The sequence below is a fragment of the Choristoneura fumiferana genome, chromosome 22 (genome assembly GCF_025370935.1).
Source record: "Choristoneura fumiferana chromosome 22, NRCan_CFum_1, whole genome shotgun sequence".
NCBI lineage: Eukaryota > Metazoa > Arthropoda > Insecta > Lepidoptera > Tortricidae > Choristoneura > Choristoneura fumiferana.
This window is the reverse complement of record NC_133493.1, coordinates 3,785,868-3,800,196: the sequence shown is the minus strand read 5'-3', so window position 1 is coordinate 3,800,196 and position 14,329 is coordinate 3,785,868. Positions and strand designations below refer to the sequence as shown.

Genomic DNA, 14,329 nt, shown 5'->3' with positions numbered 1-14,329 from the left:
CCGTGGGTTCACTGTGGATGCAGGCGCTTCCAACCAAAGCAACTGGACGTTTGTGGGGGAGGCCTTTGTCCAACAGTGGACGTCCTACAGCTGATATCATGATGAATGCTTATTTTTCCATCCTTCTTTAAATTATTAGATTCTTTAATGGATTATGCATATTCAGTAATCCAAGTTGGTTTGCGAATATATTATTGTTTACTTTTTTGTTTAACTATTGAATGATTTCTAATAAGCAGTTTTGAAATAACATCTTCCATTGGATTTACATCTTGTCTCACTGCGTATTTCTTACCTACATTTATTGCAATTGTTAGTTTTGTTTATATTTAAGGGCAAAGCAAATTGTTTATTGCACTTTCATCCTTTTGATTTTTCGCTCATTTGAAATTCACCGTTGAAATACTCGTAAAGTTCATAAATTTCACTTGGAAAAATTATCGATTTTGAGTTAGGTTCTTAAAAGCATAAGAGTTTATCTTTTGATGGGAAACTCAATATTTCAATGACAATCGACATTAATATCATCATCTATTGTAACGACCGGATGGCCAAGTGTTTAGAGAACCTGACTACGAAGCTTGAGGTCCCAGGTTCGATTCCCGGCTGGGGCAGATATTTGTATGAATAATACGAATGTTTGTTCTCGGGTCTTGGATGTTTAATAATGTTTATCCGTTGCCTAGTATCCATTAGTACAAGCTTTGCTTAGTTTGTAACTAGGTCAATTGGTGTCAAATTTTCCATGATATTATTTATTTATTATTTACTATTTAATCTTCCAATCGACAGGCAGGACAGCGACATTCGACAGAGCATCGAGCTCCGCGACTTATTGCCGGCGACGGAGTACCGCGCCCGCGTCGCCGCCGGCAACCAAGCAGACCTCAGCCCTTACACGGCGCCTGCGCATTTCACTACACACCAGAAACGTTAGTAGTTCTGGATTACCTTCTGTTTTTAACCCCCGACGCAAAAGGGTGTTATAAGTTTGACCGCTATGTGTGTCCGTCTGTGGCACCACTCTTAAACGGTTGGACTGGTTTGAATGCGGTTTCCTTTATTTGAAAGCAGGTTTTCTAGTAATGGTTCTTAGACATGTTTCATCAAAACCGGTTCAGGCGTTTCTGAGATATTGAACTTTGAAGTGACAAAGTCGGAGGTTTTCCAACTTTTTGTTGGTTAGGTTATGTTAACTTAAACTACACATGTTAACATATGATTGGGGTGCATTTTTAAACGTTTTACATACTTTTGGTAAATTACTGATTAAAAAAAAAATTAGTTCATCGGCAGAAAATGTCCCTACTGAAGTGCTGACTCACGGTACAACTACCTTTGCTGGACACATATTTTTTCTTTCTTCAATCAAACAAAAAAATTACAAAGATGAAACACGTCAAACGGGAATGGGAGTCTGTGACGTCACGCCATGTTAAAAAGTGTCGCACGTGTGTGGCTATAATCTTCATATTTTTTTGTTATATTGACAAAGAAAAAAATAATTAGGTTTTTTTAAGACACTAGCTTATTATAGAGAAGCGGTATCATCTAACTTAGGAGCCCCCGGCCACTCAGAAATTTGCTAACACTTTTTATTGCATCTTCAGCTCCTTCATCCACACCCCTGGGTGTCCAAGTGCAAGCGACGGACAGCCCCGGTGAACTGACGGTGTCCTGGCTGCCTCCTCCCAGGGACAGCCACAACGGACACTTGCAGGGATACCACGTCAAAGCTGTGCCACGGATTGGTGGTGACATCGGTAAGTTTTTTCAATCATAGTAGACCAAAGAGCACGAGGGTCTTCACTCAGCAGTTGTTAATGCCCTGGTTTCTCAGACCACCCGCCGCCGGCAACCGTTAGAATGTTTTGTTCGGGGGGTTTTCTGAAACGTCACCGGCGGCGGGTAGGCACCGTTAATTCGTGTGGTGCGACGCACATCCAGACGCCGCCGGTCGCGTGTGACGGGCCAGAGAAACCAGGGCCTAAGCAATGTCCCTGAGCCGTATGGTAGCCTGGTAGTTTGATCTTTGGCCTCTCAAGGTAGTTTTCCACCGGCGAGGTGAGACGAGGCGAGACGAGAATTGAAATTTGTATGGCAAGCGCCCGCGCGGCTCGCGCCGGGCGCGCAAGATGCGGGTCGTGGTATTGTGCTCGGGCTGGCACCTCCTGAGTTTTTTTTATAATTATATTTGAAACGTTCGAATGTGCGAAATAACATTTGATATTTACAATGAGCTTTAGAGTAAAGCACCTGCGTACATTTTTTTTTAATTTGCTTGTACCTAGTGGTTTTAAATGCCAGCAGTGGGAATCAATACAACTTAAATAAAAAAAAGTAATGGTTATAGCAACGATTCTCGAATTTGTGAAGATTAATACCTATATTGAATGCTTTTCTACGGTTCCGTATCCAAAGGGTAAAAACGGAAACCCTGCTACTAAGACTTCGCTGTCCGTCCGTCCGTCTGTCACCAGGCTGTATCTCATGAACCGTGATAGTTAGACAGTTGAAATTTTACATAGATTATGTATAACTGTGGCCGCTATAACAACAAATACTAAAAACAGAATAAAATAAATATTTGAGCGGGCTCCCATACAACAAACGTGTTTTTTTTTTGCTTTTACTTGCTAATGTCTAATGAATGTTGTATAGATGGTACGGATCCCTTCGTGCGTGAGTCCGACTCGCACTTGGCCAGTTTTTACTTCCTTTTTGAGTATAATTCGTTTACCTGCTCTACTTTTTACAGGAACCGATGACACACAAACAAAAGTTTTAAAAGTCATGTCTAGAAAAGGAAAACAAGAGACTACATTAAGCGGACTATTAAAAAATACGAGGTACGTACAACTTAAGCTTTAGGGGCTGTTACACCATTGATTAATTTTATTTGGCGGATAAATGTGATGCCGTCTCCGTCTATTCAAACACAACAAACAGAGACGGTATCATATTTATCCGTCAAATAAATTTAATCAATGGATGATAAAAAGAGGGTTAGCGTTTCATAAAGGTTTTATTGATTCTTAGATTATAGACTTTTCCACCAGAAATGTGCGAGGATGCGTTTCAGCAGGTAGCCTTCGAAACTCGAAGTTCGTATCGTACCGTCTCTCTCGCTCTCGTATTAAACAGTATAAGTGTCAGAGGGACCGCACGACACGAACTTCGAGTTTCGAGTTTCGTAGTAACCCTGCAGTGCCTCCGCTAGCTGACGCGGATTACCCGGAACGGACGCCCGTCTAATAAGAAATTGTATGAACAGCGCTACCAGGCGCGAGCGCGTGCGACGGATTTTACTTAAGGGGATCCCATGCCCCAATGACCTTCGATCTGAATTCCTTAGTTTTCTAATGTTTTTTGTAGATTATTAACAACAACGGCTTTAAGCAAAATAGTATCCCATATTTACTTCAAATTGTCTTCGAGATATTTGGCATCAAAGTTGAACAATTTTAGGCCAAAAAACTGGTTTTCTGGCCATAACTTTTGTGTTAATTAGTTTCAAATGAATACCCTCGACCAGTTTTTAGAGACGTCAAAGACGAACCCAAATACGTAGATTTAGTATATGTTAGATCTTTCACGTCAATAGAGATACGAAATAAGTGTTTTTTTCAGTCAATGTTTAAAAAAACCATACAAAATTAAGAATTCATTTTTTTTTTCAAAATCCGGTAGACAAAAATGGAAACCGATAGCCGTGTGACTTATAATTCTATCTGTTTCAAAACTGGTCAAAAATCGATGAGAACCTCGGGTAGCCCCATACGGCGGGTGTCCGGAGTGGGACCCGCGAGTATGCGCACGCGGCGGGCGTCCACGTCAGCTAGCGGAGGCACTTAGGGAATGTTTTTTTGTCATTAACTAATAATAACGCTGAGCTTTTTCCACTAGAGCTGTGATGTGCCAGGATAGGTATGATATTTTATTATATTTTTCAGATATGCCGTTTCTGTAAGTGCCTTTAATTCCGCTGGAAATGGACCATTTTCGTTGCCGGTATACCAAACCACTCAAGAAGGAGGTAAATCTACATTAAACATAATGTTTTATGTTTTTAATTATATTTTCATTATATTTGAATAACTTAACCAACTTAGAAAAGTCGAACAACCCCCAAAAAAGTCTTTTGAAGTTTCAATATCTCAAACAACTGAATCGATATTTATCAAATATGACTAACATAGTTTGTCTGTCTGTCTGTGGCTCTAGAATGAAGGAACCCGATTTCATGCGGTTTTTTTCACGCGAAAGCGAGTTTGATTGCGGTGGTACCATCAGCCAAATATGTGGTCTACCACCCTAAAGATGATAATCTTGAAATTACAATCTCAAGGGTTCCTCAATTTTTCTATGGTTAGGTTATGGTATAATGCTTGCAGATTAATCAAAATTCACAACCGAAAAGAAGAATTCTCTTTGAAACATTGCTTCTTTGAAACTATATCAGTTTCTTCAAAATAAACTCTACTTTATAACCTAACCAACAAAAAGTTGGAAAGCCCCCGATTTTGTGACTTCAAAGTTCAATATCTCAAAAACGGTTAAACCGATTTTGATGGAACATGTCTAAGAACCATCGCTAGAAAACTTGCTTTCAAATAAAAAAACCGCATACAAATCGGTTCACCCGTTCAAAAGCTACGGTGCCACAGACAGACACACATAGCGGTCAAACTTATAACATTTTACTTAGCACCAGAGCATCCGCCATCGAGCTTGGAGTGTCGAGGAGCATCATCCACGTCTCTTCGGGTCTCGTGGCAGCCCATCTCTGCTCATGGGACCTCGCTACTTGGATACTCTATTTATTATAGCACTGAAGGTCAGGGGCTGACAGTTTAGTTTCATTCATCGACGTTGTAGCGCTGCCATTTGTATGATATTATTACAATCTGTGGACCGCCGCCATTTCTTTGCTGTCATGTCCTTACCCGTCATTGTGTTTTAAACATTGAGTTGAGTGCGGGTATTCTCTTGCGTTGTCCTCCCGTTTTGGTCGAGTTGTAGTTCCATGAGTAGCCATCCTCCTCTGTTTAACATACAATACTCTACTTGCGGTAGTGTTTAGTGCGAGTGATATTCTACTGACTTCCAATATGGCAAATTCAAGTGTTGTGTTGTTGATTGTAATTCAACAAGTGCCACTGACAAACTATTTTGCATGCCCAAAAACGACTATTTACATAATCTTTGGATGTCGTTGCTAGTACCGACTAGCCCTTATTTGCTGGCTTTAACCAAGAGTCACTGTTGTTGAAACGCGTATGTGAAAGACATTTTGACCATACTCAGTTCGATCATATATATTATATTCTTGCCTGTTCACGGAAAAGGAAATGGTTCATGGTGTACCACTCTCGTCTAAGGGAAAGTTTTTCTAACCTTTGCAATAATAGCTCCATGTTCAAAATTTTATTCAAATATAAATTTAATGGAAAGAGACCCTTTAATGAATAAATGATTAAAAACACTTGATCGTTTTATTTCATAAATTATAGGAGTATGAATAAAATTAAATTAGTACAAGACATCCGTAACTCCCATTTATCGTAGAGCGCATCACTAGCATTGACTGGAGACTATCGATAATGATTATATCGACCTGTGGAAAGCCCTACGACTGTCAAACAAGTACCACAGATTGTAAAATTTAACAGCGCTACAACGTCAATAATAGGAACTACAATAATTGACTGTCCTATCTGTAGCTAGCTACATATTAGTAATCTGTGCTGAAGGTACTTTGATTACCTACTTTATTTTTAGTGGTTCATTCATGGGGTGTGTATTGATTGCACGGGTTAGTTACCACTTGGACCAGTTCTGTTGTTTCTTAGACCACTTGCTACTGAAACCAGCTGCTTTTTAAACAAATTGATACTCACCCACATAATAAACGGTTTAAATGATCTGTTATTGCTTAATAAAACGTATAATAATCACACTGAGCAAGTAATCACTATACGTTTTTACACTAACCAAACTCTTTTATTTGGCAAGAGTGTCTTAGTTTTCAATGTTGGTACAAAGTACGTTCATAATTCCATACATTGTGTTTTTTTATATGAAGTGTCGCTAGGCTGTAATAATCATACTTAAGACACTCATAGGGGCTGTTTCACTACCGACTGATTAAATTTTAAACTGACGTATTAATGTGTGTGTACAGAGACGGCATCACATTAATACGTCAGTTAAAATTAATCAATAGGTGGTGAAACAGCCCCTCAGTCTTCAAATTTGGCAAACAAATTCTTATATAGCTAGAAGATTTTATATTTTTAAAGGATACTTTTCTTAGTTTTTCGGGAACAAAGTGTCGATCATGAGCAAGTTGGTGCATATAGATGATGGAATGTTTTTTTTTAATTTACAGATGGTCCCTGGCAGAATATCACTACGCCACATACGGAGGTGTACCTCCAAACGCTACTGAAATACACCAACTACACGATCAAAGTGGCGGGTTTCTCTAACTACGGTCTTGGACCTTTTTCGTATCCTGTGGTTTGCACCACATTGCAAGACGGTGATTTTTTAAGCTTCTTAACAATCTGAATTACAGTACCTTCTTCAAATTTATAGTCGAACAAACTGAATCATAATATGACATGGCCATGGCTTTGTGCTACTAATGTCCTGTTAACATCCCATACTTTTGTCAAGGAAATCATATTGAAATTAACTATCAAAAGTTCCACCCTGCTACGTGAATTGTTCAACTGTATCAACTTGCCTTAAGCAACTGTCGCACTTTTGCTAGCTGCCTTGCATTTGACGTATGCTAGATTAGACGATGAAGAAAACAATGAAATGCGTGTCAATTAGTACCCTAGAGGGTAGTTATCTGTCCTCTATTATCGTCATCATATCAGACGTAGGTCGTCCACTGTTGGACATCATAGGACTCCCCATAGACCTCCTGTTGCTTTTTATTGGAAGCAGCCTGCATCCACCGTGAACCTGCAGCTTTCACCAGTTCATTCGTCCATCACGGAGAACTTTTAGGCCCAAAGGCCATCTGTTCTCAGTGCCATGTGGCTTGCTCATTGCCACTTCATCGAGCTAATTCGCTTTGCTATGTCGGACTATCCTAGATGTCATTTTATATGTTCCAAATGGGTCTATAATATTTAATCTGTTTCTTTTCAGTACCCGGACCTCCTTCAGCGATCAAAGTACTGATGTCATCACCGACTTCTCTTCTCATCAGTTGGAAGAAACCAACGCAACCTAACGGGGAAATAACGCATTACACTGTCCACGTCAAACCAGTTTCCAGGTGAGATTTCAAAGCTTACCTGGAAAGAAAAATCGAATATTATCTAACTGCGTAGGTACAGGTGGATTCACAAAGCACGAATCCTTTAGATTTCATATTCAGGTGCGATTCTGTTCATAGCAAATTCGATTTTATGTTTGTTTCTGAATCAGATAGTTTCGGGATATGAATTATGGAGTAAAAGTCACTTTCTCTTCTAGTCAATAGGTCGGAGAATGTCAGATTCTGAGTAGGTCACGGTCATGGTAGTATTATGTCGTATTAGCAATAATTTTGTTTCGGCAAATCGTATTTTCTTATTATGTCAGATTCGTATCTAGTATTTGTGTTTAAGATTTTAACAGACAACTCAATTATTTAGCTCAGTCAGTCGGCTATTGATTGGACCACATACCATTCGACTTTGTCAAATTGAAAGTTTTTTTCTAATTTCACCGTCATTAACATAGAACTTTTCTATTCCAGTACAAGCTCCCCTCAAAGCTACAGAGTGGACGCCACGCAAGAGTCCAACCTCTCCAGACACCTCACGTTTCCACTGTCAGGCCTCACGACTGGCAGACAATATGAGGTCTTTGTCAACGCCCATACGGTTGCCGGCGAAGGGATTGCCAGCAACAGGGTTCACGCTGAGTTGTCTTCCAGAGGTGAGTTGATTAAATGAGAAAAAATATTAAGAAAATAGTGTTAGGTCTAGCTGGCTGAATAAAGATTTTTAACATACAGGATTGACCATTCAGATGGGTCAGTATGGGTCAGATTTTTTTTGTTTAGATACAAATAGTTTGTAGAACATTTATTACGCCTCCCGGTGGGGATCTACTTGTCCAGTGACGTCTTACATACATACACACCAGTAGTGTTCAGAAGTGGTGGCCGGAGTAGCGTCCCTGGGCGGCGCGATGTCTGCAGTCGTACATACGCCGCATATGTCGCTGCTGCAGTAACAGTAGGGGTGTGATTATTATACTAACGATTATTGTTCTGAACGTTTCCAGTGGTGGCCGGGGTGGCGTCCCTGGGAGGTACAGTGTCAGTGGGCGTGGGCAGGTCGCTGCTGCTGGCGTGCGCATGCGCGGGCGCGCCGGCGCCGCGCACCGTCTGGTACCACAACCACAACATCATCACGCACCACCCGCGCTTCACCAGGAACCACGACGACAGTCTGCTCATCAACAGTAAGATTTTCGTTCTTTGTAATTATTAAGTCACATTTTATCATCAATCATATCGTCAAGACCATCCAGCAAATGCACCACCACAGATTTATTTTTGTATACGGGTCATTTGATGGGACATGGTCACCAGTGACTACTGACAACTCAAGAATTTCACTGGTATGTTTTCGGTCTTTAAAGAAAGTATAACCCTTTTTCTTAAAAGCTCCGATATCATAATTGTCTGGGAACATTGCTATCGGAAGTGCAATGTCAAACAAATGTGGTCAGCACACTCTTTAATGACACTAAAATATCAGACACGATCTCGACCTAAGGCCTTATTGTCTAACGTAAGTACTTGAAATCACAATAGTTTTCACCACTTCTTTCTGTCACACGGCTTAAGACGAGGGTAGAAAGAGATGGTGAATGCGATCACAAACGTCTGTTGTTAAGCCGAGTTTAGACTTGCAAGAAAAATCGTGCAAAGTTGCAATACATTGCGAGACCGTAAAGCCAACTCCGCAATCGAACTCCGCAATATAATTCAACTTGCAAGATTTTTCTTTGCAAGTATAAACTCGGCTTTAGACAATACGGCCTCAGTTTCTTGTAAATGTAGAACTATTTAAATCTCTTTCAGACATAGACCAATCTCTAAGCGGCAACTACACGTGCCTTGCCAAGAACCTGTACGGTTCCGACTCAGTGTCTTACGAGGTGACTGTGCTGCCAACGCCAGAGCCTCCTAGCATGAGGGTGTCGCCGCACAAGCACGCGTTGAGGTTGCAATGGGATGCACCTAGGACTGGCGGAAGGGGGAATAAGATCAGTAAGTCCTATCAAACATCTTAAATCCCTAGGTTGGTAACATAACTGCGATCTCAATGCTGTTGCGATATTTTGTTATCAAATAGTTGGCAAACGAGTAGGCGAGTCACCTGATGGTAAGTGATCACCGCCACCCATGGACACCTACAGCATTATTAGGACTGCGGGTGCGTTGCCGGCCTAAAAGGGGGAAGGGTAGCTAAGGGGACCCCCTCTTAGCTTACGCTGCAACACTAGCCCAGCCTACCCTCTTTGCAGCGCTACACAGCAATAGGGTAGCCAACACTAGCGCGCTGCCTTCCCTCATAAACACTACTTAGAAGGACATAGAATAGCTTTATCCCGGTTTTTTTTTTTTTAAATATAGTTCGTGGTTTAATAACCGTTTCAACCACCTCCAGTATCTTATCGCATGTATTGAAGAAGCAATAAGCAGTAAAGTTAGACAAATTGAAATCGTATCTACCGTTAGCACACTACATCATAATAATAATAATTTATTTCCCTTAAAAAATGACACACGTATACATAAAAGAGATATCGGGCGGACCCCAAACTAGGCTGAGCCTGTATCTTGGGGTCCTGGAGTGCATTTCGAGAATAATATCCTTAATATCTGCGAGAAGATACTGATCGTGTTTAACTTTAAAATAACGACCCAGATTTAGAATGCGATATTCCTTTTCGAAGAAGTACAAACAGGTATATATTAGGTTTGACAAAATAATTATGACATCAATATGTATGGTTAAATTCGCCTTTCATGAATACTCATGGCTACATCAAAATCCTTAACTTTCCAGCCTACAATCTTGCCTGGAAAGAAGCAAATGGGGCATGGCAGGATGCCTGGACAAACAAGGGCACAACGATCCAGGGTGCGCAAGAATACACACTGCAAGGACTGAAGTGTGGCACCAAGTATTCGTTAAAAATGACGGCATCAAACAGTGTGGGAGCTAGTCAGCCGACTTTTGTTGATGCTACTACTCTGGGAGGAAGTAAGTCTTGAATTATACAATTCTATTCATTACTCGTAATTATCTTCTTGCTGTAGTCCAATTGTAGTCTTGCTCCTTTTAATACTGTTTGTTATTACTAATGATTTTATAAATTTGCCCCTGTTGATAAAAAAGTATCTACATGCTGCATCTTCTTTTATTTCCTCTTGCGTCGTATTCCTCAATATCAGCCCATATTCAATACTTTCTCTCGCATCAACTTTTACCGTATCTATTTCTTTCTCTAGCGGTGTTCTAGAATTTTTACATTTCTCTGCTTGCTGGTACTTATCAACTGTCAATAATATTTTGGTAATATTGGCAGTGCCGTAGCGACTTTAAATGACAAATCTGGAGTACGTCGAATTCAGAACACGACGAATACGGAACAAACGATTTTAAATAGTTTAGTTGGGGACCCTAGTTTATTTTTTGCCACAGGGCCTTTGGTTACCTACCTATGCCACTGAATATTGGTACCAATTGGTTGTTACCAAATAGGTAACAATGATAATTGGGAATATTATTCCACCATGATTTTGGGGCGAGTAGCTCAGGTACCCTGTTTTGCTAAGTGTGGTGCTTGTTTGTGGGTGTAGCTGCTAGCGCTACTTACCTGAGCTACTACGAGAAAATATTCTTAATTCAGACAGGCAAAAGCTACAGTTGCAAAGGGACAAAAAAACATTCTATTATTACCAGTATGTTGATGACATGACAATATAAAAAGTCCATTTATTGTGATTTTGTGACAGAAAAATTTGGTTTATCATCAACATATCAGCCGTAAGACGTGGTTCCCCATAGACCTCCAGTTGCTTCGGCTGAAAGCGGCTTGCATCCACCGTGGACCCACGGCTTTAACCAAATCATCCGTCCATCTTGTTGGTGGACTTCGTACGCTGTGCTTGCCGATCCAAAGTTTCAGATTCCATTTTACGTGGACACAAATGGACATTTCATTTATTTTTCAGAGCCAATAGCTCCAATCAGCACTGAATGGTTCTGGAGCAACTCCACACATATTTTTATACAATTGAGTGGCTGGGATGACAACGGCTGTGAAATCACCAGATGGGATGTTGAATATAGGGAGTACCTTAGCAAGGTTTGGAAGAAGGCTGAAAACAAACTGGTAAGTATTAAAAAATGCAATGACCCACACAAAAACATATATTACAAGGAAATTATACTTAAGAAAAGAGTAAAATACAAAACATATCTACAAATAACACATAAAGTACATTTTGCTTGAAAAGGTACTGGATATTACCTACCGTGATCACAATTGATGCATTGGAGTGGCATTTTAAGAAGGAGAATCCTGTAACTAATTATATGTAATGCACTTAACCGTAAATCATTAAAAACTGTCTGTACACCAAAAGCGATATCATCCAGAGTTCCAATTAAAAACAGAAGCTAATGTAGATTTTTTTTAAACATATCATTAAGTACATGTTTATACAGGTTTTTTTTTTATTTAATCATAAGTTGCCTTGCTGTATTAATTTATCATGTTTTCTTTTTTCAGCCAACACTTGATCAAGTCTGGAGTCACTACATTGCCCCCTCTATTCTTAATCAGCCTAATTCCTTTGTGATAGCTGATCTCATGCCAGCTCAGTGGTATCAGATCAAAATCATTGCGGAGAACTCTGCTGGTGACACAAAGTCATTTTATTCTTTTGCTACTACTACTTTATCAGGAGGTAATTCTAAGTGTTTTGATTTATCATTAAAGATGCGGCCAAACCACTGCTTAAAAAACGGTGACGGTACGGAATCGCAGTGATTCCGTGCCGTCACCGTTTTTTAAGCAGCGGTTTGGTCGCACCTTAATAATAACCTTAATAGCATAATACATAGCATTCAATCAGTGGATTCAAGAGGCGAGTTGTCGTTCATTTTGGCGTACTAAGGGGGAGGCCTTTGTTCTGCAGCGGACGTCTTTCTTCTTCTCGATGATAATGATTTTATGCGACGTTTTATAAAGATCACGATATTTTTTGGGAATTCCCACGGGAGTTTTTCAAAATCCCGGAATTCCAATTGAACTACTACGTACTATCCATCAACTGATGAATGAAATGAATGAATCGTGAATTCGTGACCGACTGTGGAACCTTAACGTAGAAAAAGTCATAGTGGCATCGCATTGCTTTGACAAGGGAATGCATTGTGACACTTACTGTGAAAATATTCTACGATGGGTCAGGAAACAAATGGTTCGACTGTACATACATCTAATGCATGCGAAGGATAGTAGTAGTAAGCTTTTTTTATATATAAATTTCAGTCTTCTGGAATTATAAAACTAAAAAAAAACTTGTTTCAGAGTCAATAGGACCTCCGTCGGATCTGCTTGACCTCAATATGTTGGTTATCATCTGCAGTTCTATCTTACTAACTATTTGTACATTCACGTGCATCTATATATTGGTTAAAAAACACAAGTAAGTTTATATCTTATCAAAAACATAAATTTGAAATTTAAGTTCAATTATGTGTCGTTGTTGTTACTTCGCCGACAAAATAACTAAGATATGCCGAGTTCTGTCTAGAAAATCTTGAAATTTTTGTTACAAGAACATGCAACATTGCAGAAGGAATTTATTTCAATTTCTTGTTTCTTGATACTACCTCAATATTTGCTACTTATTATCATTTATCTTCGTGTTTTTACAGTCACCATCGATTAACAGAATACAGGAATTCCCTTACAGCAGAATGCAAGTCAGAAAGGAGTAACGTTACAGTGAACACTCCTCAAAGTGCTCCGGCCGAAGTCAATAACAGGGTCTACAGTACTCCTGTACATTTGACAGCTGACAGTAAACATGGTATGCATATTTTGACATTTGTTCAGCACCTAGTGTTGTCAGACAAACAACCAAAGATTATTCCAATAAAATTTTATCCGAATTTTATTGGGAGAAGCAATAACTCACTATTCTCACTATTATACTACACCTGCGTCACCTGTATTAATATCTGCCACAGCAGATCGTGCAAAAAATATCTGACACGTCCTACTATCCATATTGGTACTAATACTCTTTGTACTGTCCCTAGAAATAGTCTTATTTACCTATGCACGCTTTTGTTGTCAGATATTATACTTCGGTTTTTTAGCATTAGATAGAAGGTAAGCAATCTTGATGTGTCTTTTTATTAAAAAACATTATTAAAAAATAAATCACAGCCAATTATGTAACAATTAGCAAGGACATATATGATCATTTACATGCTTTTGGTATCATGAGTAATAGTTACTGTTTTTTTTAAAACGTTTTTCAATAAAAAGTCTCGTCAAGATTGTTTACCTGTTTTCTAATGCAAAAAAATATATATTTAACGAGAAAAAATCTGAAACGACACATTTGTAATTTTTAATGTTTGACTATGTAAGAAACCATCTAAAGTCACCCCACAGTGAGTATTTTGCTAAGGATGCTCTGCTAACATTGGATATTCACAGATACCATACAAATTTATTCGGAACCCACTGTACGCCAGTCCGATTTGCACTTAGCCGGTTTTATATGTATTGTTTTGTTTTCAGCAGCAAAACAAAATCTGAGATGTGATTGTTTTTTTTTCAGAATTGTACGAAATAAGTCCATACGCGCAGTTCGCAATTGGGTTCAGAACATTCGGTCACGTGGATAACCAAGAAGTTCCGAGTCGAGTGCATCTGCCGAGCAATAGCAAGTCTCGTTACGATAGTGGTAAGCTAGTTACATTATAGGTAAACCAGACCCTAGAACCCCTGAGAAAACTCCTAATTTCCGCAATCAGTAACTGAATAAAACAAAGGGTCCAACCTGATCACCGATCAAAACTTTCGTGCAGTTTTATGCACGAGTTTGAAACTGCACAGTTACCTGTATTAATATCTGCCACAGTAGAGCGTGCAAAATATCTTACCCTAGAAATAGAGTCGTATTAGATTTATGCACGCTTTGATGTAGCTGACGTTGACGCTGGTGTTGGGGTCTGTACCGACAAGAAAAAGCACTAGGCATGTTAAGGCATAT

General features: G+C 39.5%; 1 protein-coding gene across 4 annotated transcripts in view; it reads left to right on the top strand.

Annotated features, from left to right (window-relative positions):
* The window catches only part of LOC141440477 (cell adhesion molecule Dscam2-like), a 140,844-nt gene that overhangs the window by 123,886 nt on the left and 2,629 nt on the right, over positions 1 to 14,329 (top strand). For all 4 annotated transcript variants that reach the window (XM_074104997.1, XM_074104995.1, XM_074104996.1 and 1 more), the window contains 16 exons: positions 793 to 932; positions 1,611 to 1,763; positions 2,759 to 2,849; positions 3,954 to 4,036; positions 4,709 to 4,837; positions 6,392 to 6,544; positions 7,168 to 7,297; positions 7,763 to 7,944; positions 8,296 to 8,475; positions 9,101 to 9,289; positions 10,092 to 10,289; positions 11,264 to 11,424; positions 11,824 to 12,001; positions 12,628 to 12,745; positions 12,978 to 13,132; positions 13,895 to 14,020. In XM_074104997.1, the coding sequence (XP_073961098.1) occupies positions 793 to 932; positions 1,611 to 1,763; positions 2,759 to 2,849; positions 3,954 to 4,036; positions 4,709 to 4,837; positions 6,392 to 6,544; positions 7,168 to 7,297; positions 7,763 to 7,944; positions 8,296 to 8,475; positions 9,101 to 9,289; positions 10,092 to 10,289; positions 11,264 to 11,424; positions 11,824 to 12,001; positions 12,628 to 12,745; positions 12,978 to 13,132; positions 13,895 to 14,020 (2,366 nt within the window). The remainder of the gene's footprint in view (positions 1 to 792; positions 933 to 1,610; positions 1,764 to 2,758; positions 2,850 to 3,953; positions 4,037 to 4,708; positions 4,838 to 6,391; positions 6,545 to 7,167; positions 7,298 to 7,762; positions 7,945 to 8,295; positions 8,476 to 9,100; positions 9,290 to 10,091; positions 10,290 to 11,263; positions 11,425 to 11,823; positions 12,002 to 12,627; positions 12,746 to 12,977; positions 13,133 to 13,894; positions 14,021 to 14,329) is intronic.